At 37.6% G+C, this 27,631-nt stretch overlaps 1 protein-coding gene across 1 annotated transcript in view; it reads right to left on the reverse strand.

Annotated features, from left to right (window-relative positions):
* Window positions 1-496: 496 nt before the first annotated feature.
* LOC150083316 (uncharacterized) overlaps window positions 497-27,631 on the reverse strand; it is a 799,304-nt gene continuing 772,169 nt past the window's right edge. The window contains exons 6-9 of the mRNA XM_090378473.1: window positions 21,997-22,101; window positions 8,237-8,530; window positions 4,602-4,702; window positions 497-655 (exon numbers count right to left, since the gene is read on the reverse strand). Coding sequence (XP_090234599.1) covers window positions 497-655; window positions 4,602-4,702; window positions 8,237-8,530; window positions 21,997-22,101 — 659 coding nt within the window. The remainder of the gene's footprint in view (window positions 656-4,601; window positions 4,703-8,236; window positions 8,531-21,996; window positions 22,102-27,631) is intronic.

Here is a 27,631-nt window from a genome sequence, read left to right on the forward strand (position 1 = left end):
GTTTAAAATTATTGAGGCGAACCATATTTAAAGCACAAACGAGTACTGAAAGCATCTTATGAACAGAAATGTCATTTTTTTTTCATGAATTCAGAAAAATGCGATGGTTCATACGATTTTCGGATTTCTTTCTTAATATTCCTGATTTTACGCGATTATTTTTTTCTAAAATGTGCAGGATTTTAAGGACTTCTGATTTGTAAAGTTTGCTGATTTTAAAAAAAAAATAAAAATTAATAGCCACAAATTTATATAAAAAAAGTTTTTATTTCGAATTATGTAATACAATTAATATAAATTAATTTTTTTTCTTTTCATTCTTTCTAAGATATCACTAATAGCTTTTTTCTCTTATCTTTCCCCGCAAAAGTGAAGGATATCGTTCATAATCAGTTCATTCGTTCACCAGCTTACAATTAACAAGATATAATTAAAAGCCAAGAAAATGCAATACAAATTTGATTTATTTATTTTTTTTTAATAATGTGCCTGACTATTAATGTACTTGTCGGGCATTTTCGTCTTGGATGTCCTCCTTTTTAACTTCAAGTATCTGGTAACCATAGTCATTACGGTCCTTGGCCTTCATAAAATTAGTCGCATGGCTGTTGGGTCCATCCAGATCTTCTAGGTCAGAGAAACCGTCACGCGCATGCTAATAGTAAAAATAAAAAAATAAATAAAAACAAAATCGAAATAAAGCCCATTGTATTTAATGAAGTTGAATTTCTTTAATTCAATATAAAACTTATCGAATAACCCGTCATGTTGGCTGTTGTCCTGGGATGGCGTATACGGTCACAAATATGCTTTTGAATTCACTTGTCGCCACGAAAAAAAAAAAAATAACAACGATTGTACAAGCCTTGAACACTGCTTAATATCAACTTCCATAAAATCAGTGATATTGCAAACTCCACTTGACACCAGGTGGCTGTATAAGAATGCAAAAAAACTTCATGGCTAACTTCATTTGTTAAATTAGACCGAAATGCTTCTTTTGGCATCTTCACATAATTGACTGAGTGACTACTTAATCAGCAGCAGCCATCTTTATTAGTGTGTCCCAACTTTTCACAAATGCAACAGAAGCCAAAGTCCAATATATATATATTTTTTAATAAAGCTGATTAAAATATAGTTCATATGTACCAAGATTATTACGAAGAATTATGCAGATCATTTCTAAAGTTACAGAAAACATTCCCAGAATAAGTTATTTATGTGGTATTAGCGATTTTCTTTTAAGGTTATCAATAAAATTACTCAGTGAAAGATGAGGGAAGTATTTTTGAATATTTTACCTTCCTGTATTTTCTTCTTGCTCGTTGAACATAGCGTGTAGCTAAGTCCCAAACTCGCTTACTGATCACAAAATAGAGCTTTGTTTGCTTATGTTATTACAGTACGTCGGAATTCCCCCTCGTTCTTTCCTAGGGCAATTGAAGAACCACTGCCTGTACGACAAATCACGTACTTAAATATCGTGACTCATCACTGCTGATTGAAAAGAAATTGAAAATATTGGTTCCCAACATAATTAAACCAGGCAAGCAAGAAAAAAAAAAAGGATAAAACGTGCAAATTGATTTCTCCATCTTCCCCGTATATATTGCTGATAACCAACAGAACAAATACCCAATGATCAAAGGTCTTATTATTATTTTTTTGGAGTTTTTTATTTATGGCGACACCTGTAAGAAATGCCTTTTTAATTTGGTAGCATTTACGTGCACGTATAACTACTGGTATTATCAGCTAAGAGTTGGACTTTGAGCTGCTAATACCTACAGAACCTAGATGTTATAAACAATTTATAAAAGTAGTTCTAGTTTTAGCGCGAAGCTCATAATAAATAGTTTCATTTCTATTGCAAGTGAGGTGAGGAATTTGGCAGCAACAAATTTACCATTGTGCATTATTACACTGGACCATGTGCAGGAATGAACGTTGAGTGAATAGATTTTTTTGTGACATGTTCGTAACCTTAAAATTAGATTACATTTTGAGGGTTGGTTAAAAATAAGGTAATGGATGTTTTGTGAAGAGATTCAAAATTAAATTACAGAACAATTAAGGAAAATCAGCACATCATTTGTCCACACATACGCGTCACATTTAGGGCACTTGTCCCACCGTGTCAGGAGAGTAGTCTTACCTCAGTTGTAAAAATTCAAGGGCTTTCCCGTTCAATCAGGTTTCAACACCCTGTTCAACTTCGGCAGATACTTTTTTTCAAAGATCCAAAAAGACGAAACTCAAAAGGAATGAAGTTGAAACAGCGTAGTGGATCAGAAAGCACAGCCCATCCGTGATACTCTTTAACAACTGCAGTGTCCAGACGCAGAGTGCCTTTGTCCGATATTGTTTGGAATGACTGCACCAGAAACAGACCTGCTTCTTGGATATGACTGCTGGACCATACACAGTTCGCAGTTGCTGGTGAACTTCTGCAGGCTTACTCTTTGATATGCAGGAATCAGACAAATGCACGCACTTCATTTGCTCACGTTTCAATTGGGAAACCATTTTGGTTTAGCAATCTAATGTCAATAAAGGTGTATATGGTCTCTTGTAATAAGAAGAAAAGGAAAGTCACATATGTCCATTTATTCACGAAACGTTTCACTATTTAGGAAGGCACAGTTGGACCAAAACATTACCATACTCCCAAAACATCCTCCTATTTTAAGAAGTTACGGTCGCATGCATGAAATTAGCTGCATTTCAGATACCTGAGCTTTTTTTGATTTCACGACTTGAACTCCTGAAAGTTATGATTTTGTTTCATATGTATAAAAGCTTAGCGTTAACTTAAGTTGTATTTCCCCCTGTATTGAGAAGGCTTTATGACATTGTCCCGTGAGTAAAGCTGCAGTGAAGATAATCATTTAAAACATCTAAATACCATCAGAGAGTATTTTTTATGAGATGAATTTAAATGTGATTGGCTAGTCGAGTCTTACCCAGTGTACGATTATTGAACGTTTTAAAATTAAGGTTGGAGCCGTTGAAGAATCAAGTAGTTTAAAATCAAACTGCATTTTCCATGAATAATCTAAAAAAGATGGCAGCGTGGAGGACATCTTTGTGTGTACCATTCCATATCTGTATGTGTATTATATTTCCTCATAGTGAAATAAAGAGTACAACTAATAGTATGTGATTTACGAATACAAATTTTGGCATTAGAGGCACGACTTCTGTACAGTATGAAAAGTTTTTATTATATCTCTCAATCATATACAATCTTATCCAGCTGACGGATGGAGAATACATCCAGCGTAAAAATCGAAAAATTACTTCGGTAAGAAGAGTGTGTTTTTAATTCATCAGAATAATCGAAACCAATACTACTCGAGATACAGAAGTTAAAAAAAAATATATACAAGGACCCTGTCCACAATGTATGCGCATGCACAAAAGCAAAACTCGGTTTACAAACTGCAATAATTCATTTAAATTTACGAACTCAACACTTCCCAAGTCCACTGGGACAAAATCACATGGATACTTAAAGAAAAATCATAATCATTCTCTTTTTTTTTCCAAAATTCAAAAAAACTCACGTCCCGTTTCTTTGTGGACAACGACCCCTTCCACCGACATAATAAAATACTGCGAAATAACACACTGTGAAATTGAAAACGCTATAGAAACACATAAAATTCTTCTTCCATACTTCTCACCGGTAAATGACAATGAGAAAGGTGGGATTATTTGACAGAAACAATCACAGAATTAATGCATGCAGAAACGCAAGATAAAATCTATTTTGCTCTTCAGATATATATATATATAATGTTTGTTTCTTTTTTCTTTTATACATACATATTCATATGGACCCTGCATTTCTTATCGTGAGCATTCTCAAAAAACTGAGCACCCGTGTATCATTTTGTGATATTTTTAAACTGGGTCACGGAGATAAAATAAAATAAATACTTTACAGGCACCAGTACATTTTTATTGCAAAAATTTGTGTGTGTGACCTTATTGAAAAATTCCATTGCATCTCGGAGCAGTTGATTCTCTCTAGTTGGCCATTTTGTCAACTAAATGGGGAATGGAAAAAGATGTCCCAAACAATTTGTCTGCCTCGGATAAACCATACATCACTCACTTAACTTGAAAAACGAAACAGACATTTTTTCTTGCTCTAGTTTGTTTTTTGTTTAAAATCGAGGACGAGTTTTTAAATAGGACGAATACAATATTAAAATTTCCGGAAACCATACACAAGTCTGGTTAATTTTCTTAGGGATGTCTGTAAATTGTAAGCTCAGTTACAGTTCTCGATATATCCTAGAAGGTGAGTTCCTTTTTTTTTTCTGTCGATAACGGCACGCTCTTTCTTGCAGTAGGAGGAGGAGGAAGAAGCGATTGCTCTCTTTCTCCGATGAAAAGGGGAAGAGGCAGGCATTGGCATCCGATTCTTATAAGGTCAAAAGTAGTGATGAGATGCCGCCACATTCTAGCTCCGCGCGCTACGTGACGTCAAAGTTGTCATGGCGACGGCTATCTCTCAGAGATATTGCGTAAAATATGTACAGGTAGTTCCATCACCGTTTATCGTACAAGAAGAGAGCAAAACACAGTACCATTATCAAATTATTCCAGTTGGCTGGAAGCCCTGTCGCACTAGAAGACGAAGATGAGGAGGAAGTATGTTTCCCATGCTGCATCGCTGCTGGATTCTCTCCTACAATTTAATTGAAGGAAAAAAAAAAGAAAGTAAGGTTACGTTGGTCATACATATACATAAGGTTTTGCTAGAAATTGATCGAATAATAATAATGAATATCAATAGCTAAGATATGATGGCTGTTCAAGAAAGACTTCCCGTCAAACTTTTATTCTAAGATAAGACTTTTCTTTTTAAGTAAAAATTTCCGCATATAATACATGCGACTCGTGCTACAAAACAATTCACTGTTGAAGGAAATTTTTAAGATTGTATCAACTGATTATACAGTATCTAGAAGGGGAAAGACGTCATCCACTTTGGCATGTTTTTTCTTTCTGTTATGAGAAGGAAAATAAGAAGCAGGAACTAAAAACTGGCTATAAGAAACATGCCATACAAAGTTGTGATGGAGTTCCTTCAATTTTTTTGTTTAGCTGTATACACCTCACTGAACTGTGCAGTTTTTAATAACTTATCGAGTTCAAGTAGAAGTTAGACAAACTTACCCAATATACTAAATACATTGCAATATCTTATTAGCGTTTGGAAATCTTGGTCTTGATAACAGCTATCCAATGTCGGATCCGAAACGTCGACAAGATATTGAAATGTTATTTAGGCTTTCCATTTTGGTAGTGAATTGGTTTGCCTTTTGTCTGATTTTTACTTCAGGGACCCAATAAACCATTTAAAATACAATCTTTTATAATTAAAAACAGAAAAACGAGTATTCGTTCTACGCAATCCCTTTCAAACAGTATATTTGTGATGGAATTTCTTTTAGGTTAGATATTTGGTAATCATCAACGTTCTCAAAAGGCAGTCCTGATAATCCTTATAACATTTCAGTAAAAGAGAAGTATATATCAGCTTATTATTCCAAACAGAACACACCAGGTTAAATGACTATCATTCTTGAATTCATTGAGATTTGAACTGCTCAGAAAAGTCCGTTTTTTTCATCAGTGGGCACGGATGATGTTCGAATCCAAATCGAAATATTTATTGAAAGAAATAAAATTAAGATTGATGAACTTAACACCTCTTTTAAATTGTATTGAAACAATTAGACACTGAACTTGTCGCACTCTAATAAAAATTGGTAAGCCAACTGTGTAAAATATATTATACTTTATAAAATGCGTTTCTTTCGTACCCTCTTTCTCTTACAGTCAATATTTGCTTCCATGTGAATTTTTCTCCCCTCAATCGACTAATTAACTTGTTTCTGAAGCAGACCTGAAAAGAAATCCGAAAAGACGGAAGCAACGAATGTTACGTGAAAGATTTTGAAAAATACACAAAATATTCATTTTTTTCAAAGATGATTTTGCAAATTGCCATCCATCCAAAGTTTACTTTTAGACTTGAGAAAGTCTTTCTTGAACAGTTTTACGTTGAACGCATCATGCATAGAAGAGAATAAAAATAAATCTTCGGGGCAATTTCATTTCAACTATTATTTCCACGATGAAGAAAGGATGAGTGGATTTTTAACAGGTGCAGAAACATTCTGCTTCCTTTCGTAATCAAGCCATTCTAATGCTGATATTTTATGACAACACCGCCATCCAGAGTTCACATTTCTAGGAAACTCTAGCAGCAAAATGGAAATGAAAGGATTCCAATAACGAAGCGTGTAAAAATTAGTTATAACATGAATTACCAATGCCCCCAGAAATATTGGGTACTAATGTTATATATGGATAACGGGAATGTGGCGCTTTTCTTATTGTAGAATAGATGCTAGCTCTGCATGGATGGAGGTCTTGTTTACCTTTCTCCTTAGGCTATGTTCCGAGAATTTCCCGAGAGATTTATTCAGGCTTACGGGCTAGCGACAGCATTTTTTCATTCATCTAACCCAGCTGTATTTTTGATGTGGAACATAAATCACAATGAATACAGTTATCATTACTGGATTCGTCTTTTCTTCTTTGCTTAAACAGCTTCATTGTTACATTCAAACCACTGAAATTACGAATGGAAATTTTAAATTTCTGTCTTTAATGGTAGACATGATAACTGACAGAGATCCGTGAAAACCTTTCTGTTAACGGAGAAATACAGTAGTTGTACTACAGGTTGAGTTCAGTGTTCAATAGGGTCATTAAGGGTTCTACTACAGGTTGAGTTCAGTGTTCAAGAGGGTCATTAAGGGTTCTACTACAGGTTGAGTTCAGTGTTCAAGAGGGTCATTAAGGGTTCTACTACAGGTTGAGTTCAGTGTTCAAGAGGGTCATTAAGGGTTCTACTACAGGTTGAGTTCAGTGTTCAAGAGGGTCATTAAGGGTTTTTCCATGCCATCATAACACTAGAAGTTCATCTGGTCATTAGCGTGTATTGGATATTTCTTAAAATCTTAACGAGTTCATCGGCCATCTATGGGTTGTTTCTTAATAAACATTTTAAAATATGTGGTAAGGTAACACAATAGATTAAAAACATAGCAAAATTGGTATTTTACTGTATCGTTTAAAGTTTTTCCTAATGCATGACCGGTTACCAAACAAACGTAAATCAGTAGCTTTAATGGAATATAAAATTTTCTGTCATACCAATCGAATGCAACGACAGTTCTTCACTAGATGGCGCAAGGTGGAGTGATGTAAGCTTTCTTTGAAGGTGGGAAAGCGTAGGTGAGCCCTAAGGATATATGAAATGGACATTTTAAGAATAAGAAAAGCTGAGAAGGATTTGCAAATGCATGCCCACGGGGATGACGAGTGTCGTCACGAAGTAAACTGCCAACTAAAGAGATTTTGAAGAAAGTTTTACTTATCTGGTTATAAACTTCGTGAAACGTGAAAGGGACCGTTCAAATTTTCTGAAGTAAAACACGAAAAGTACTGGGCTAAGAATGAGCCCTTATACAGCTTTATAAAGTGTGTGTGTTTGAGGGAAGAAAGTCCAAAGTTTGACGTTACTGAGGACTGCCTTTCCTCCTGCCATTCAAACGAAGTTTCTTAAACAGAACAACTTTTTCACTTTCCAGAACGCACCATAATACCACAACAATCAGGTAAATTCCTTCTTTGTGAAGGAATTTACTCCTACAGTATTACTAGCACAAACCATCCCTTATTTAATCTCCAAATTCTACAATAGCAGTTTGGCATTTTCTGTTTCCTACTCGACAGTCATTTTACGCTATGAATGGAATTGCTGTCATGGTCAGGAAGTAGTTAAGTCCTATAAGTATGAAGAGGTTAATCAAATATTTTAAGACATAGCGAACGCCTGTGGATCACCTGTGGAGGTCACGCTTTCTTGGCATACACCTAAACGTAGCTACGAATACATTCTACTCGGTCTTCGTTCACGTATCTTTACCTTCAAGAAATGCTCTTTGTTCTTATCAAGATCTTCAGCGAAAGTCACCAGGTATATCTGCTCCACATGCTTGATTAAAGTAACTTTGACATAGGCAGCTCGCGTTCCTTACGCTGTATTTAACTTAATGAGATGAAGTGTTTGCCATTTATAAGTCCGTGAAAGAATAATTTGATAAACACACTTGACGCTAGTAAACAGGGAGAGATAACTTACCATTTAGTACGTGGAGTCCAATATCCGCTGGCTCTGCGTTTGACGGAACGCACGAATAGTTTCCAGAGTCATTGAGTTGAGCATTACTTATTAACAGTTTACTTGTAGTTCGTAGTGCCTTCTCTGTGTGCACACTGATACCCCTGGGGGAGTCGTAGTTGATGACCTTTCCGTTGTGGTACCAGAACACATAGTCCGGGGGCACTGGGCTCTCCATTACCACGCACGTGAGGTTTATTGTGCTGCCACTGTTTATATATAACGTTGGTCCACCGATGATTTTTGCTTTACTTACTGCAAAAGAGATAAAATATCACTCGGTTAATAGCAAATATTGGCTCGTTAATAACTTACGTAATGAGATGAAAATAAAATTATATTAATTCACTCGCGAATGAAATTAATAAATGTGCTATCAAGAGTGAAAATTCTCGGCTTCTTGACATAATTAAGGATTATGTTCGTTTCAAGGGTAATGGAAAAGTATATTTCCTCATTTTGATTGCAAATTGTAATCCAAAGTTACACGAGGGATTGAAGTATTATAAGATGGAAGTTGATAAACTAGAAGACATTAGATTTTAATTTTAGGAGGTCGTAATTTTCAGAAAATATATGCGGATAAGGGTTACTTTCTCCAAACAATTTATCTTTGTATTCTCCTTTTTCGAAGAATCGAGGTGAGGTTTTATGAGTTGCTAAAAGTTCTTAACGAAACAACTTTTCTTATATATGAAAATTTCTTGAACAATCATCTGTAAAAAAAAAAATATGATTGACTGGCTTATCGAAAACTAATTTTTTCACTAATTAATAGCAAAGAGGCAAAATGTAATATCTTTCTCTAAAGGTTCAGGCTACCAGCTAAAGGTTTGGAAAAACAAAAACATGCACGTATTTGTTTCCTTGCCGAAAGAGAAAGGTTCATCTGCCAACAAGATCTTGGTGAGGATATAAACCGCTAATCCGCTTACATCAGGGACCGTAGATTTAACTTCCTGTAAGGTACTTCCAATGGGGACGTCGTCATCCTCCACCAGATCCACAACAACATTAACTCCAACGTTATTCCTCTCTTCTTGTACTACCAAGTATTATCGTTCTGAGCAGAAAAGTAATGGAAGGTTACTAAGTTCACTTTCAGTTCCCCTCTACTTGCTATTATTAAAATTTAAAAGAAATAATTCTATTGCGTTTAAATTTTAGCCTATTATAAAACATTCATAACATATTTTAATTTCTCATAATTTAGTGTTTTATTTCGAGCTGAATATTTTATTTTGCGACCCCTTTCTATGAAATCGCCTGACTTGCGAATTATAGTAAAAGTGTTTTCCCCATCTCCGCGTTGCTTTCCCTGTGGGTGTGCCACTTTACTGAAAAGGCCAGGGATTTAAAAGTGTACGGATTACTGAAGTGTGGTGTTTTGTACAGTTGCCCCACTTACGACCCGTGGAGGCAGACCAGGTACCTAATAGTTTATCGTTCATTCTAGCAGATCCTGCCACCTAATTTCCTGAGATGTAGTGGCTTGTTTTTATTCCTCAACTTATATATATTATTATTATTATTATTATTATTAGCTATATGGTGCAAGGAAGCCTGAGGCTTATGCTGCACCAGCCAAAAAAAAAAAAAAATTCCCCAGTTACCCTGAGAGAGAGAGAGAGAGAGAGAGAGAGAGAGAGAGAGAGAGAGAGAAAGGAAGGAATCACCAAGAAAGAGAAGAATGATATATGAGGTCAGCGTTTTTACTGTTTTGGCATGAAATATTTACGGACGGATGCCCTTCCTGACCTCAACCTTCACCCGGGCTGGGGATATGCGGTGGCCATTCACTGACCTTCCACATCCTCCGTATTTGGTGTTCACGAGCAAAAAGTGTAACATAGCGGGGTGTACAAGTCAGCAAGCAATTGACGATAGTGAAGACCATTGATACATTGTTTCACATGCACTAGGGGTCCAAGTTCCTGCCAGTGAAACATGCCCCACACCACACAACCGCCTCCACCGGCCTACACTTTTGATACCATGCATAATAGATGAAGAGCCTCATGTTCTTGGCGCCAATTCCGTACACGACCATCCACCATCCACGGTGTGGAGTAAATAACGTGACTCATCCGACCAGCACACTTTCTTCCAGTCTTCTGACATCCAACTTGCATACTCTTTGCACCAGGCGAGTCTTTTATGCCGATGAACCTTGGTTAGGAGAGGATGTCATAGGGGTCGTCTGCTGGTATAGCCCATACATGTGAGCGTGCGACGCATGGTCATGCCAGATATTGTTCCGGGTTGGCCCATGTTATATTGGGTAGTTAACTCTTCTGCACCTGTCTGCGTCGTCGGACTCCACCTCTAACATCAACCTTTCGGTTTCAGAAATCGAGGCACCAGCTCGTCGAGCTCCCACAATCTGTCCTTTGACAAAGTCCGATGAATCCTTCCTTTTACCCATCACGCTCGGAATTTTACGACCTACTGAACCACTGACACCTTATCTATGCTACGTAGGTCGACTAGTTCCGCATTCTCGTACCTCACGTGGTCAAAGGGTCGCATTTCAGTTTTCATAGGGGTGGTCATAATTCAGTGATCACTCAGTGTTTATATGCATGATATCTCTTCATTGCGTAGGGTGATGTCGCTTGAATAGGGAAAGGCCGAAAATATGGGCGTAAGTTAATTTGGATGTCTGGGGGTGTTCGCTTTTGCAAAAATAGAGGGGGTGAGACTGATTTGTTATTGTTATTTGGTTTTTTAGGAGCATTAGCAACTAAGGCCACATTGCTCTTGGGATATGTGGTGGTCATTCCCTGACCTTTCCGTGTCCTCCGTATTTGTTGGTGATGGGCTCGAACCCCGGTCTAATCAAGAAGCGTGTGCTACGCACTGCTGCTCCTTCCCACCAGGCTACGGAGGTACCTAGGGGGGAGACTGAGGACTGGGGGATCAAAGGAGGAAGGATAACGTCAATAGAGTAGGAGACCTCAAGTTGGTGTCGGCAGGGCATGCCCATGACCTGGCAGAAGGAAGAATGGGGTGGCGAGGAGGGGAGGAAACAGTATGATCATCTCCTCCCCCCGCCGGGGTGGGGTAGAAAGGGCTGGACAAGGGAACCGGCAAAGGTCGCCAATATGGCTTGTGTGCAGCGTGTCTAGATCAGTAGGTTCAGGACAGCATCCCGACAATGGCCCCACCGGGAGGTCCATTCAGGGAGAAGGTCTCTATCGACTTGTTCCCAGATCGGTTGAATGCTGACGTTGGTCGTGGGATCAAGGTCCCGTCCAGTTTGGTCGTGGTCTATCTATTTCCATTTTAGGGGGTCATTCTTGGTATGCGGTCACTTCCACTGTTTGTTCAAGTGTGTGGGGGCTGATGTAGTGTTATCACTCGCGTCCAGTTGTTCCGTCGTCATGGGACTCTATGGTGATTGTTACATCCTAGAGTAGTTCGTGGGGTGAATGACATGCGCTGTCCGTCCAGTTACAGGGTGTGTCAGTATTTGATAGTGTCGTTTGTGGGAGCAAAGTCCCGTCCGGTATCGTGGTATTCTGTTCTTTCTGGTCCAGTTGACAAGGTGAGTTGTAGTTGCAGTCAGGTCCTGCATCAGGCCAGAGGGAGGTTGGGGCACTGCCTATAGCTGGTTAAATAACTCACGTGCAAAGCACGAGAGGGACATATATTGCTCCTCCTCATGTAATATAAGGTGCTCCCGTTCCTTCGGGTTAAAGCGTATCTTTGTGATAAAATGACATCTGATGTCCTCAAAGAGGGGACAATCGTGCATTAGGTGTGACCATGTTTGGTTTTCTACGCAGTGGCATAATGGGGAATCCCTGATGCCGAATGTCGACAGCTTGGCCTTAAAGGAGCCGTGCCCCGTTAGAAGAAAGGTGATGTAGAGCACCGGTGAGAACCAGTTTGGCTGTTGGGGGTACACTCGGGTAATGTCGCAGATGAACTTCCGTGTCTTATCAGGTGATATTCTTAAGTGATTATTTTTTACCATTCTAGGAGAGTGTCAATGGCCCGGTTTGCAATAACTTCAAGTTGTGCAAGATTGTCCACCTCCAGCATCAGGTGTAAGATGTAAAATCTTACAAGTATATTATTTTATAGAAAAGTGAGATTAATTTAAAGTAAAACTTATAATATGGCAATATGGGAAAGCGAAAATCTTACAAGTCAAGAATATTACTAAGATCACTCGCAAGGGATTAAATTAGACAACGTCTATACAAGGGGAGCGGTAGGCTGAAAGGCTATTAGCAACCTAGGTACACTTCGACTCCCAGCTCACACAGACAAACCAAAACAATAGAAACGAGTAGCAACTGCTGTTAGTAATAGGTATTAACTCTGGAAAACAATGGCGCGGAGGACCATGGTACTGTCGGGACATTTCTTTAATCGGTGACACCTGGAGAAGAGTCGGGTAGTAAATACGGAACAAATGCTGGGAATTAGATTTAAGACTGGCGTCTGGCTGTCGGTGATGGCAGGTTTGGTAGATCTTGGGAAATTAGTCTGCTAAAGTATAACTATAAGCGGCTGACTTCAAAAGGTACAGACAGCTGAGAAATTTTACAAATTTCTTAAAATAAGAAGTTGGATAGAGCACTAAATAGACAGCGTGAGAAAGATTAAAATGAGCAAATAAGAACAGAGAGAAAGTTGATAAATTGAGAAAGATTGGTTAAGACTGAGAACAAGGACGAGCCTGACATATGGAGGCGGTACAGAAATTGAGATGAACAAAAAGAGAGAACCGGAGTGAAAAAAGGTGAGTCTGTGAGGTTTCTTTTTTGAGAAGGTGTTTTAAAAAGGTGGAGAGACAAAAATAAAAGAGAAAGTAAAAGAATGGAGTGATAGAAATCAGCGAAGGAGTAAGTGCTTAGGAAAGGAGGAAGTCCCTTTTGATGAAGGCATCGAGTTCTGATGTCCCAGACAGTAGGAAACAGATCCTGTATCGAAGCTAACAGGTGGTGAAGGCAAAGTGCTAGCCAGATTAGACGGAACGAAGCCTAAAAATTAGTAGCTCAATGAGAAGGAAGGAAGCAGTGAATGGAAGGTAGCCCGAATAAAGTGGAGAAAGGACGCCAGACCCATGCAGCCAATAGTTCCTGATAATTATCTGAAGCAGATTCAGAAGAAAGCAGATGAAGGAGATCCTCAGAAGCTAGCCTGAGAGCCTAAAATGGAAGCTTGAAACCTCCCTGGGAAAGAAAGGAAAAAGATAGGAGTAGGTGAGATATTACTAAGTACTGTAAGTTAACAAGGACTGTTAGTGAAACAGTATAGTGATTAATTAAAAAAAGGGGTAGCACTAGAAGTAAATTATATATATACTAACAGAGTTTAATTAATTAAAAAAGGTTACTGTAAAATGCAAGAGAAACGAAAGATAAGTAATAGTTTAAATTGTTGTTCAAATGATTATAATGTGTTAGAAGGGTAGTAAGGTTTATATGAGAAGTTTTGATTATGTTTTAAGGATAGATAACTGAATTATATGAGAATCTTTGAATGTTTTAAGGATAGATAATTGAATATAGTGTTTGTATTGATGAAGAATTATTGGTTCATCTGAAAGACTAATAATAAATAGAGACTTTAGGAAAGTTAAGATTGGTCTTCAGTGTATTGTAACAGAATGGTGAGAACACAGAGTATAATGATGAAAGTAGCATATTGATTGTTAATATAAGGAACACAATTGTATCCAGAAGTAAGTGAAATAGGTATGGTGAAGGTGTATAAGTCTTAGGAGTTAGTTAGGGCAAGAAGGATGAATCAGTGTTTTCATATAATGGTCAACTTAGATTAGCTAGTGAAGGGAAACAGGAATAAGAATAATTTATGCAAGGTATCCTTGATTTAACTTTGTATGCACATTACATGTTTTTTTTATTCAATTGTATATTATGTTGTATATATATATGTAAATAAACTTTGTTGTTTATTAATTTGTGAGTTTGTTATTCCTGAACACTCAGCCTTTCCGAAGGGAATTATACATAATTGAGAAGTTCCCTTGAATCTGGAATTCTCCTGTGAAACAAAGTCAGATGTGTACGTGGGGGTGTAAGAAATAGAGGTCTATATAGTTATAAGGGAACAGAACAAATAAGGAATATTTAATAAAACATTATTATTATACATATACAAAATAAAATTTAAAGCAGAGTAAACACATATGTATATTTATTAAGGACTTTATTTCCCCCCCCCCACACACACAGGACATCTGCGAAGGCTTGAGCGTCTGCTCAGTTTAGATCCTGGCTGAGAAAGCAGTCCAACACCAGGTTACAGAGGAGAGGCCCCAGGACTGATCCATGTGGGCACCCCGGAACACCGGCAGGTGAGTTGGCTATAGGGTGTAGATACTGAGATCCCTCTGTCCGAAAGATAGGTTTTAATGCACTGGTATAAGTTGCTGGAAATGTTTGCCTCCCGGAGACTGCCGAGAACACTTGGCCACCAGTTTACGAATTATGAGTTAAACTCACTGGTTAATAGATAACATTCATGAAATCACAAATATGATGCCCTCCTAGCTAGCACGGTTGGCACAATCACCGTCTTCCCCACGCCGAGTGGAAGAGACCTGCGTTCAAGTCCCATTAATGACGGGAGGAATTTTTATGGCCCTTTTCACAACATGGCTGAGTTATTCGGTCTCAGGCGAGGGTGGAATGGTTTATTCTACCGGAAACTGATTTTTCGTCCAGCAAACAGAAAATCGACCAAAGAACACACGCAATTTACACACAGTATACGCGCAGCAAAATGGCCTTAGTCGCTGATGTTCCTAAAAGCCTACTATACATACGAATAGGATTGTATGTTATTATACCCATTGGTATATAATAAGTTTATCAGTGTAAGCAAAACTTGAACAACTTTCATTGAGAAGCAGAGCCTGCTCTGCCAATCAGTTCGGGAGTATCTGAAGCTAATATTGAATTTGCACAGGGCCTTGGATTAAGCAGCTGAACACCGTTTGAACCACCACTCTTTATTGAATTATCATTACAGTACGGATAGATTTGATATACTCGAAATATATATTAATCAAATTTAAGCAAATTGAAGTGTTAGATGTCCAGCCAACAGTAAAATTGAAGAGTGTATAGTTGCAGATACTCGAGGGGGGGAGACAGAAAGACAGCATGAAACACAATACAATCCTGTGTTCGAAATTAGGACACATTTCAGTTAATTATAGATGGATCTTTCGTAATAACCTCTCCTTAGATTTGTTAAACGACGTCTAGTTTAAGAGAAGAATGCTATTTCGTTACTATTTATAACAGAACTATTTGTTCGAGAAAAGCAGGGAAGGAAACAATCCCTGTGTAATAAGGTTTCTACAATCGTGGTAATCAAATTCACAATCCTCTTTGTGTTTGGATTGAAACTGATTGGTAATTAAGTTTTGTTTGAGGCATGCCTCGTAGAAAAAATTAAAGATTTCTCCTGCCATGAGAGAAAGGCTGAGGTTTTTTACGCAAGAATGGAAATTACAGGTCCCCTTTTTTCTAGTTCGCATTAGTAGGAGTGTCTGACAGTAGGGGTGATGTAATAGGATCTCTCAAAAAGTAAAGCTTGCCAAAAGGTGACTGTCCTGGATTTATTTATTTTTAAGCACAGAGTTTAAAACATTCCTAAACACATCGTAAGAGCAGGAGTAAATTGTCATAAGTGTCTTCAGGGATAAGGCAAAATTTGGTTAAGCGGATGTCATTGCCGAATGGACGAGCATTGAACTTTGAGTCCACATTGAATAGCCTTAAAAGAAATTGGAGAAGCTTTTCAAAGAAAGCTTTACCACAAATAAACAAGTACTTTCTTTGAGATACTGCATCAACTGCTGCATCCACCATACATGCTAGGTTTGCTCGATCATTAAGAGTCCTAAAAGATGATGCCAACCAATAATGAAAATTTAGGGATGAAAATGGCTTTTCAGAAATAGATGGAAGTTTTACTTATGCAGTTCTAGGAAGATAGCTTCAACCCCCCGTAACATTTTAATATAGGCAATTACAACAGTTTTAAAAACTAGGGACACGGTGTTCCTCCCCATTTTCCAGTCCTGAATGTTAGATGAAGTGGTGGCTTCCAGAAGCAGGACAGGACAGGACAGGACAGGACAGGACAGGACTTCTACCGTGCGAAATGTTTTGGTGAGTTTCATTTTTTTTCAATAAATTTTAATGGAGAACCACGTATAACTTCGTAATTATTCTGCAGATACAACAAAAGAAGGTGAGATCAAGTTACCAAGTGATAAGACTATGAGCTCAGTTTATAAAGTAAAATTATGAGAATAATATTCAGAATTATATGAAAAAATGTCTTTCAAAATGTATATTTAAAGACATAGAAATCTAAAAGGAATGTTATATGATGCATACCATATAAACTTTGTACAATAAACGCTGAATAGCTGGAATCATCCTCAGAATGAAAACAGAATATATGCGAAATCGAGATTTAACTTAAGCTACGAATGTACGTACATTCATATGATAAATGCAATGTATTATAATAAGACATGGGCGTATACCTCAATGATATATATTACACAGTTTAGATGAAGCTGCTCCCATGTCGCATTCCAACTAAACAGAACCGTATTTGGGAGTACATGCAGCGATTGATACTTGCAACTCAATCAGTGGTACACATGGCATATATTAAAGTGACAGAAATCATCATTCAGACATCTAATTATGCCACTCGTGTTTACCTCCCGGTTTATCCATCTTGCCTGTAAAGAGAAGGAACAAAGGAACTATCGGGCATCTAGCAACATGTGCGTGACTACAAACTATTCTGACCACTTGTTACAAGCATGTATTGACATTAATGGATTACGATATGCGGATCGGTACCAGAACAAATTACGTTACATTTGAAATGGAGGAATGTAATGAATCTGTTGAAGATCCACAGCACGGAGCCACTTCTGACATGAGTGTGTACATAAACATTATTAATATACATTCCTTGAAAAGTTGCAATTAACTGAGATGGTTCGCTAAGAGTACTCGGGGTCATTGCTCAGCGGACTAGTTTGTTCTTAATGATTCTACTTTGTAAATTATAACTACAAGTAAAGTAAGCCTGCGTTACATTTTGTTTTAATCCCATAATGTGACTAAAACTGTATATTGGTAAAAATCCGAACAGCCATAAGATGAGATTGGTGTAGCAGTTATCTGGGGTCAGTGGTTGAGTGCACATGGATAAGGCTTAATAAACTGGTGTGATATTTGGTACAAATATATAGGGGTAATCTAAAACAGTCCTGAAACTTGAAAAAGGATTGGAGTTGCTGTTCCAAATTTATGAAAACAAACAAAAAAAAAAAAAAAAAATTAAAATTCTCAAATAACAAGATTCTTTCCAGTAAACTTCTCAAAGAACCAGATTTTTTGTGCCAAACGCAATGAAAATATCCGACTTTTCCTTTTCGAGTAATGTACGAAGATCCAAACGACCTGATGCTGCCGAATGGGCAGGTGGACATATTAAGACATGCGTTTTGAGTTGACCATGGTTCAATCTCACGTGACTGCTAAATAAAGTTAAGACTGTATTCATTGTCAAAATAATTACTTGTGAACTCCTCTGATTTACACTCACTGATCACTGAATTATGACCGCCTCATCCACAATGAACTATGCCGCATAGCTCTCAGTATAAAAATCCGAACAGCTTCCTTTGCTGGAGTAGTGGTAATCTGCATCTGGTCGTGCAAGTCAAAGTGATAAAGTAGCAGTTAAGAGACGTAGTAACGATACCACGGAGTTTAAAAAGGGCATGATTGTGATGGGTCATGCGTCGGGTGCTTCCATATCGGAAACGGCACGTCTTGTCCGTTGTTCATGGCCCACTGTGGTTAAGGTATACAAAGGACAATGTCGAATGGGTCAAACCATCTCCCATCGACAGAAACTGTAAAGGATTACGCAATGTATTCGTAGTAAGTGGAGGGTGCAGCCCGTTGTACGGACTCAACGACAGGTCACTGTGCGACAGTTGACATTCGCAATACAGTATAGGAAATACAAGAACAATATCCCAAATGACAATGCGCCGCACACTCAGAAGAATGAGGTTGCACAGCAGACCAACAAAAAGACACCCTGTCCTCACAGTTGATCATCGTTGACGGCGAATAATGTGGTGTCAACGACACTCAGGCTGGAAAATGGAGGACTGGAAACGCGTGTGCTGGTAGGACGAGTCCAAATACCTGATTCAACTCGTCGAAGAAGGCCTTCTTATGTGGCAAAAGCAACACGAATCCATGGACCCATCGTGCATGATGTCCAGTATCCAGGCAGGTGGCAGTGATTGCTTTTAATATGGGATGTCTTTTGCTGGCAAGAACTAGGACACCATGCATATGGACCAAGAAGAATGAGGTTGAAAGGAAGGTTTACCGGCATCTTTTAGGAGACTGTGCAGCCTGCACATGGTCTTTTTCCCGGACAGAAACAAAATCTTCCAAGACGATAATGCGCGATGTTTTTGGGGCTCAAGCGTGCATACGTAGTTTGAGGAACACAGTGAAGATATCGCCCATCTTGATTGGCCTCCAAATTCGACTTCAAGCCAATTAAACACCTGTGAATTGTTTCGGAACGGGAAGTGAAGCGTATTGACACGCAACATCATCTCTTTCGACACTATGTTTGTTTGTTTGTTTGTTATTTGGTTTTTAGGAGCATTAGCAACTAAGGCCATATTGCTCCGGGATATGCGGTGGTCATTCCTTGACCTTTCCGCATACTCCGTATTTGGTGGTGACGGGCTCGAACCCCGGTCTAATCAAGAAGCATGTGCTACGCACTGCTGCTCCTTCCCACCTGGCTACGGAGGCGCCCTTCGACACTATGAGAAGCCTTTCAAGAAGTACGGCTGGAGATCCCTAAGGATGTCTTCAGACATCTAGTGGAGTCAATATGTAGGAGAACAGCGGCTCTTATCCGTGCAAACGGTGGCCCAACACGGTATATAAGGTAGGTCATAAACACTCAGGCTGGAAAATGGAGGACTGGAAACGCGTGTGCTGGTAAGACGAGTCCAAATATCTGATTCAACTCAGACATCTGGTGGACTTTAACTACTATTTCCAAATATCGAAATTCGACAAAAAAAAAACTGAATTTCTCGTATTGATTCGATTTCAATTAAATTTGGAATAACTCGAAAAATCTTTCTTAAAATATTGCATGAATGGAGGTCATGTAAGGAGCGTGGTGAACATTTCATGCAACATTCGTGTAACTGAACTTGCACTTTAGGTCGGTGGATCACGCGACATGCAGATGGCAGTTTATAAGAATTACATATTATACCACATAATAAATACGAGTTTTTTGTAGTAATATGGAAGAAAATTTCCGTAAAGAGAAAAATGTTTCAAATTCACTCTTTGTCCCCATCTCATTTAGAGCTGAAAGCAGACGTGGTATGTGGGAGTTAGCTGCTTGCGCCATGAGGATTTTATATTAACAGATCACTAAGTAGACTGCTATGAAAGTGGAAAGGGATACTCGAAATCTTCCTCTTGGGTTATTTGGAATTATTGCAATTAATACCGCTTCAGCTTCGTGTCTGTAAACTGCTTGTATTCTGAGTCTGGTATGTCTGAAATGAGTAGAAACGTGGGAGCACGTTCCTTCATAATTTACTTCAATCGAAGCCTAAAATTTCCAAACGAATGGAAAAGTCAACGTAATCATTCGTTTCAGCATGTTTTGTTTATTATTCACTCACAGGTCTGGCTGTGGTCCTTATTTGGACATGAGTACTCACATCAAGATCGAGCGCATGCTGTGCCACGAAAAATTGGCTAGTATGCAAGTGGTAATGTAGTTAACAGCGAAGTTGTTCACACGCGGCAGAGATAGCACCGAATATAAATGATTTTTTTATGATTTCAGTGGTACTTTATTATTAATTTAATTTTCTAAGCAATGGAATTTATAAAACGAGCTGATTTCTTAAAATATAAATTTGTAGTTTAAAAACTTAGCATACGATTTTCTCAGGAATATCAGAGAAAATTCACCAGCTTTCTTAATGATATTTAACTCTGATTTTCGTCTGTCAAAACGGGATCCATACCCAGGTTTTTAACTGACAACGACTGGCTCAATCTGTTATCACATCTCCAGAAATTAATTCGTCATACCCATTATTACTTAGCTGCTGGTTTTAAATTTATGTGAATGCGATTTCGATAAAAGAGAGTACTTAGATACTTTATTTAAACATCGGTTTCTTAAATTAGTAAGAGAAGATAGAATTATCTCTCTCTGATATCGAAGGTATTTTTTGTTTTATTGAGGCAATTTATGTTTATCAAAATTGATGCAAAAATAATTCAAATTAGGTGTCGTAATTCAATGAAACCAATTAACCGTAATTAGTTATTTTAATTAGAATCAGGAACTTCAAGATACCCAGTATTATTACTGAGTATCTTGAAGAAAGTATCCTGCTCAGAAAGTATAATTTACAATAATATTGTGATAAATTATTAAAACACAGCAGACTGAATTTTGGAAAATATTTTAATGAAAATAAAAAAAGAATCTTCCAAAGTCTGCCTATTTTTAAGATGTATTTTGATGAGAGGGTTAAGGCACTAAAATATTTAGTATATTCGTTTTAAGTATTAGGTAGTTCGAATCACCATTTTATACGCAGTAAATTCACAAAGAATGCAAACCAACTTTTCAAAGACTCATCATTATAACATCGCATATTGGGAAATCCTTCACGAGTTGTCTAGTTATGCTCTTTCGAATAAATAACTCTTCCTTAATAAATAAGACTATCGTTATTTATTCTCAGTTCTGAGTGCCATCCAGAAGGTTTTGAGAATTATAGTTCCTTCATCGTTAGGCGCCCAGAGTGTAAGAAAATCAAACCTAGATTTTCGCCATGTGAAAGATTCAAAAGGTGTAGGAAATTAGCTAAAGCAGTTTCACGGAATGTAAGGATTCTTTTTAATTGTATTGCGCCACCAAATATGATAGTAAACTCTTGCAATACGAGGCCTTAAAGACCACTTCTTTTAGCAATTCCGAAATAGTGTGTTATGTGTGCAAATTAATGAATCTGGAGGGGTGCTAATTTTGACCCTCAAGCTCTTCTGATTTGGCATTAATGCCTCAACTGAATACGTCGTTTTGTTTTGTAACTATACATTGTAAAGAGAACATTTAGCGAGGCAAAAATAATAAAATAGAAGAGTGTATACCAAAAAGAGAATAAATTCCTTACGTATTGAAAGTTTATTACTATTTTGGTTCACCAGATGGCAGCATACCTCCGTCTCTGCAGTGTCGTTATTGATTTCATAATGTTTCGTTAAAGAACTCTGTATTATGCACAGCAGGGTGATCCCGGATGAATATATGCTCCAAATAATTCTATGCAGCTTTATACTTTATTTTGACACATGGATAACTGCGGATATTTTGATGTAAGAAATCGAACATCTGGAAGAAGGAGATTTTCTTAAGTTAGGCTACTGAATTCCATCAGTTAAGACGCACGGGAAAGGTATGGTGATAATTAAACTGTCGTTCCCAAAGTTCCCTTTTCTGCTATCACTATTTAGGTTGTAATTGTATCGAGAATATATTTTAGAGAGAAAGAACTGTTCCTATACTGAAACTTCAACTACAAACCCCAGATTATAAGGAAACAACCATACCATATTCCCTGCTGTCTGTGTCTGGGGAAGGCTGAACCCAGTCACGAGAGTGAAGTATGTCATAATCCCCCGGTAACCATGTTCTTTCCCTTCCGTATATGGGTTCTGTATTGAAAAAGAAAAAAAAAAGAAATAAACTTGTATGAAAAGATCGGTATAGAAACATACTAAATATAATAGTATTGGGAATTTATTTTTACTTTAAAATGTTTTCAAAGAGTTAATCAGCAGGGATATCCCACAAGAGACAATTAAAATGCTGTTCTAAGTTCCAATTGTTAAGAGAACCCCCTGGTTAATTACAATAGTAATATTGTATAATGGAAATTAAAGACAATTTTAGAACATCCACCAATCTCGATGTTCTGCCATAATGACTACGTACAGCGATCATATACGTAACTTACCTCTAATATGTTAGAAGGGCAATGTTAGAAGGACAAAATAGCTGGTTTAAAACGCAATTTAACAGTTATCCTCCGCGGTTTTTCATCCCACAAACACAATTCGATCTTAGAACACAGTGATGGCATAATCTAAACTTACTGGGCTAATCCAAACAACCTAATTTCTAATAGCCCTAGCAAGTTTTCCTAATTTTTGTAGAATCTTGATCCTAACGTTGTTCATATTATTAGGGTTAAGAATCTGAAGCAGAAATAGAATCCGAAGAGTGGTATAAACTTGCTTTCTTGCATCATTTGTCACTACTGCTAAGTGGTATATACAATAATCATACTTTTTGTCAATTACCCTTCTAAAGGGGAAAAAAAAAAAAACTTTTAACCAACAGAGATATCAAATATTTCGACTGATAATGAGTTTAACAGTAGCAAAGAGTCGGCTAGTTTTACCTTTAAGTAACTGAACTTATAGAATAGCTAACAACCTCATTGGGATTTCTTACTCTTGAAGAGCAATCAAACAACGCTTTCCAGATCAAACATCCTCACAAGTAGCACTTTAAAATTTTTGAAGTTTATTACTAGAACCTCAAGATAATAAGATGACAAAGTAATGGCGCTCATGATTTCAATTTTTACTGTTATGGCGTGCACGGTTGCTAAGAGTTCCAGAAAAGCCTCTTATGATCAAAAGCAGCTCTTTTTTAATTAAGAAACAAAAACGAATCGTAATTAAGGTCAAATATTAGGTAGTATTTTCTTATGACGGATTTTTAGCTCCAAATATTAATTGAAGAAAACACAAAAACAATAAATAATTTTAAATGCAGTAATTATGGTCTTCCCACTAATTAATGAAATTCTACGGTATCCATGTTTTTTTCAAATGGCACTGAGTTTCTCAGCTAAGTGTTCAGCATATATTTACTATAACTTTATTTTATTTCTTAGTTATTCCCTTTTAAATCAGAAAAATAGATCTTCCTTTCAAATATATAGATCGAGAATTATTAAGACGACTTGCAATTACTTATAAAGCGTCGAACTAAAGAAAAGCAACACTAAACGTTATTTTAGAAATGATATGTAAACTGAAATCTGAGCATTTATTAGAAGAGTAATATAAAACATTAATGTACAAAGCTGTCAACACATTTTATCAATAATCTCATTATATGTATATTATACAGTAATATTAACTTTATTTTATTTAGTATTCAATGTACTTTATGATTATAACCATTCTTTGGTAATGAAATAACCTGTAATGTGTGATCATATACACTGCCCTCCAAAAAAAGTATGCAGATACACGTTTTTATAGTCCAATGGATCTTCCCATATATGCAAGTTACTCAGGAGGTATAAAAGTAAAGCGTGTGGATAACGCGCGTTATTTGTTCTTGTGGCACGTAGGGCAGAGTTGACTAGTTTCGAGAGGGGTGTTATTGTCGCGTGTCATATTTCTGAAGTGCCGATTCCTGCAATTCCTAAGAATCTGCACCATCTAAAAGTCGACTGTTGGTGATATTATCACAAAATGAATGCGTGCCGGTACCACCATTATCCACCAACACATGGGATGACCACGGAAGATCCACCACGTTACTAGAGGGGTGCTCTGAAGAGTAACACGAGGCCTGTACGAACGTCACGTAGGGAGTTTCAAGCTTCAGTTTTCATGGAAGAGCACTTATGTAGATTTCAGGACACAAGGGCAACTACGGCCAATATGTGTCTATCAGAGTCACTATATATATTCATTTTAATGATTTAAGGGGATATATCAAAGTGTATTTATTATTCCAAGATGTTTGTTATATATAAAGATCTTGCTTAGGTTTGCTTTGTCACCAGGTATATGAAAGAGGGTCAGAGTAGCTTGCAAGATTGCTTATGATCGGAAGGTGATGGTACGAATGGCTGAATAGGATGGACAATCAATCAGTATGTGCCTTACTGTAATTTGTATCTGACAGACAGTACAGAGCGGTGATCTTCCCTTAGAAGTAAATGTTTGTGGGTAAGGAAGGTATGCCCAATGTGCAATCTTGTCAATATAACTTCTCCTCTATTTGTACGTGAGCTAGAACGCCATGACCATAGATCATTTTTTTATTCTGCGGAGTTTATTGCACGGTTGGTCCCTCCATAGTTGCGTATAAATGGAAGTGTATGGTATGGAAGTATATTTGGTATGAAATACGTCCCTATAATCGGCTTGGTTTGCATTATTATTTCCAGGGATTCCAATGTGGCTGGTAATCCAACAGATAGAAACTTGTTTTCTTGCTTTATGCAAATCTCTGAGTTCTCTTTTAAGATGTTGAATCAAGGAGTTTAGGAATATTTGCTATACTGCAGAGCTATTGCACTAAGATTTACTGCACTAAGAATTATGCTGTGAAAGTACTGCAAACATGGGCAAGGAGACAGCGTACATTCCGATAAAACTACTGCGGCACCTATTGAGTTGTTTGATTTTGATACATCAGTGTAAATCTGATGACTTTTCTATTTTAAAAACTGCAGTGCGTGGAGCTTCTCTATAACGATTGGAGATCTTTCTTCTTCCAGTTTGTAAGTTATGATATAGACAAAGGCACAGTCGGCATCCAATGAAGTTCTGAGTTTATATCTACTGCAGAAATGTGCTGGAAATGTATTTCCAAAACTCGAGCTAAATGTCTGGACGCAGTCCTACTGGTTTATTTTCATTGGCTTGCAATCATAATTACTCGTCCATAGTCGATCATGAATAATGGACCAATTTGGATGTGATGGTTGACTGCACATTTTTGCCGCATACTTGCACAGTAGGTAATCTCGTCGAACGTGCATCGGAGGTTCCGATGCATCAGCATACAAGCTGTAAATTATGGAAGAGCAGTGGCACAGAAGCTAAACTTAAACAACTACTATCAAAGATCTCTCTTTGCATACAGTGTAGTGGAAATTGGGTCTCTGGAGTGTCGAACTCCAGAGAAGTTGCTACACCACATTCAAATAAAGTGGATGCTTGTGGGTGTGGAAGATGCCCAGAGAGAATTGTGCCAAAGGGATGGATGTGGTGCTCCATATCAAGGAATGGCCTAGGTCCTTTGATGGTTTTGCAAGGAACGATAAACGTCGAAGTACTTTAGCATTTTGAGCATTACATGCCTCTCTACGATATGCAGGCTCTTTGGTACAGATCCAGAATAATGCTCATGACATACCGCCGGTGTTGTTTGAGAATGGTTCGTGGACATGAACATACTTAAGTTGAAATGCCGGCGAAAAGTGTCGCTCTGAACCGCCATGGAACCCCCAAAGAGATGAACTAGAAAGTCGGGCGAAGACAAGACCAACATATTCCAGATCGGTAGCGCAACTAATCACTGCACTGCATTAGGAATGGAGGACTATGCTCAATGCAGTCTATTATTCGTTGATGGAAAGTCTATCCAAGGTGATGGCGTGTTCGTAGGGCCAAAGGGGGACCGACAAGTTGACCTGAGTAGCAGTGACCTTAATATAACAACTACTTACATTCAGATACTTCTTGGAGAGTAAATGATATCAAAACTGAATTAATAACCATATACACACACATACACGTCATTTTAACATAATTAAAAACTATGGCATGTGCGTGTTCCTGGATGAAGCTCCGTGCTGAATGAAACGGAATAAATGAACGAAATCACGCAAATCAAATACAAGGTTCAATAAGCCATGCACAGCATGTAGCAAATACACAACTCATATCCTAAAGTTTTATTTTGAGAAAATATAATCTTTAATATTTTCCAGATTTAAATCATTGACATCACTAATAAAACTAATAATAAAATATAATTCAAAAGTCAATAATGACGATTACTAAATTAAATATCCGTAATGGATTTGTGGGTGGCTTATCACATTTTTACAGGTTTAATTGTATTCTTTTATGCGGAATATATACTGGAATGTGCATTAAATAAAATGTAGATAATGCTATCGTACATGCGTTTCAATACATTCGATTGTGTCTCGTGAGAAATGAAAATAAAATTAAGACTGGCTTACATATTCTTATCGTGAAGGTTCTGTATGCGATCAACGCTGTTTATGGACAGGAAATTGTATTTTTGTACTACCCTTTTCGCGAGCTAAATATAAAGTCTCTCTCGATCTTCTTTATGAAATTTTAAGTAAAGTTGTAGCCACACACGCAAGCAATTTACAGCCATCTTTGAAGGCATGACATGCACTTTCCTCACGCAAGAAACTGCTCTTCTAAGATCAGAAGGTACAGTGGCATTCGTGAAGCTTGAAAGGTGACAGGATTTCTATAAAGAAATTTCCTCACATGAGAGTGATTTAACTTCACATCAGTGGAGTAGAGAGGCTTTCTTTTCCATGATAAGCAACTTTTTTTTATACATTTGCAACTATCCACAGAAGGAAAAAAACACATAACGAACGAAAGGTCTTTATCATAACAATATATAAACTTTATTCGGCTATAAATACATACAGCACAAATTTCTGATACAATTTAGATAGATGACAGACTGAGTAAAATAGATATACTTTTCAGTATTCATGTGATAGACATTAGCAGTAGCACAGGCATATGATGCAAGAAAGTAAGCTTTAACAGCAGCAGCCAAAAAAAAAAAAAAACACCCTCCATTTTACCAATCCATTCGCTCCAAAAGTTTGTCCAGTCCAGTTCTTCTTTAAATTTATTTAAGCTATCAACTTCCACAACGACCGATGGAAGTTTGTTCCGGCAATCAACCACCCGCTGGCTAATCGCACATCTATCCTACAACTGTCTTTCCTCATTTGAATGTATGCCGCTTCAGGAGTGTAATCTGAGCAAGAATCCCATCAGCATTGAGCTTGCTAAAACCATTCAAGGCTTTATATACCTCAATCAGATCACGTCGACGGTGCCAAGTCTTCAGACACTGCAATTTGCAGAACTTAAGCTTTTCTTGGTAAGAGCAACCCTTTGTTCCACTCAAAAATCTCGCTGCCCTTCTCTGTACTTGTTCCAGCAGCTCCACATCTTTCCTAAAATGAGGCCTCCAGACTTGTATACAGTACTCAAGGTGTGGCCTGACAACTGCTTTATACAAGGGGATAATCACCTCCTTATCCCTGCTGGCAAAATTCTTGTATATTATTGACAATACCCAATAAACTGCTCTGGCAGCCTATCTGCACTGCTCAGAAACCTTCATATTTGACAGCAC

This window comes from Mastigoproctus giganteus, chromosome 7 (genome assembly GCF_048544385.1).
Source record: "Mastigoproctus giganteus isolate SK-2022 chromosome 7, ASM4854438v1, whole genome shotgun sequence".
NCBI classification, from domain to species: domain Eukaryota; kingdom Metazoa; phylum Arthropoda; class Arachnida; order Uropygi; family Thelyphonidae; genus Mastigoproctus; species Mastigoproctus giganteus.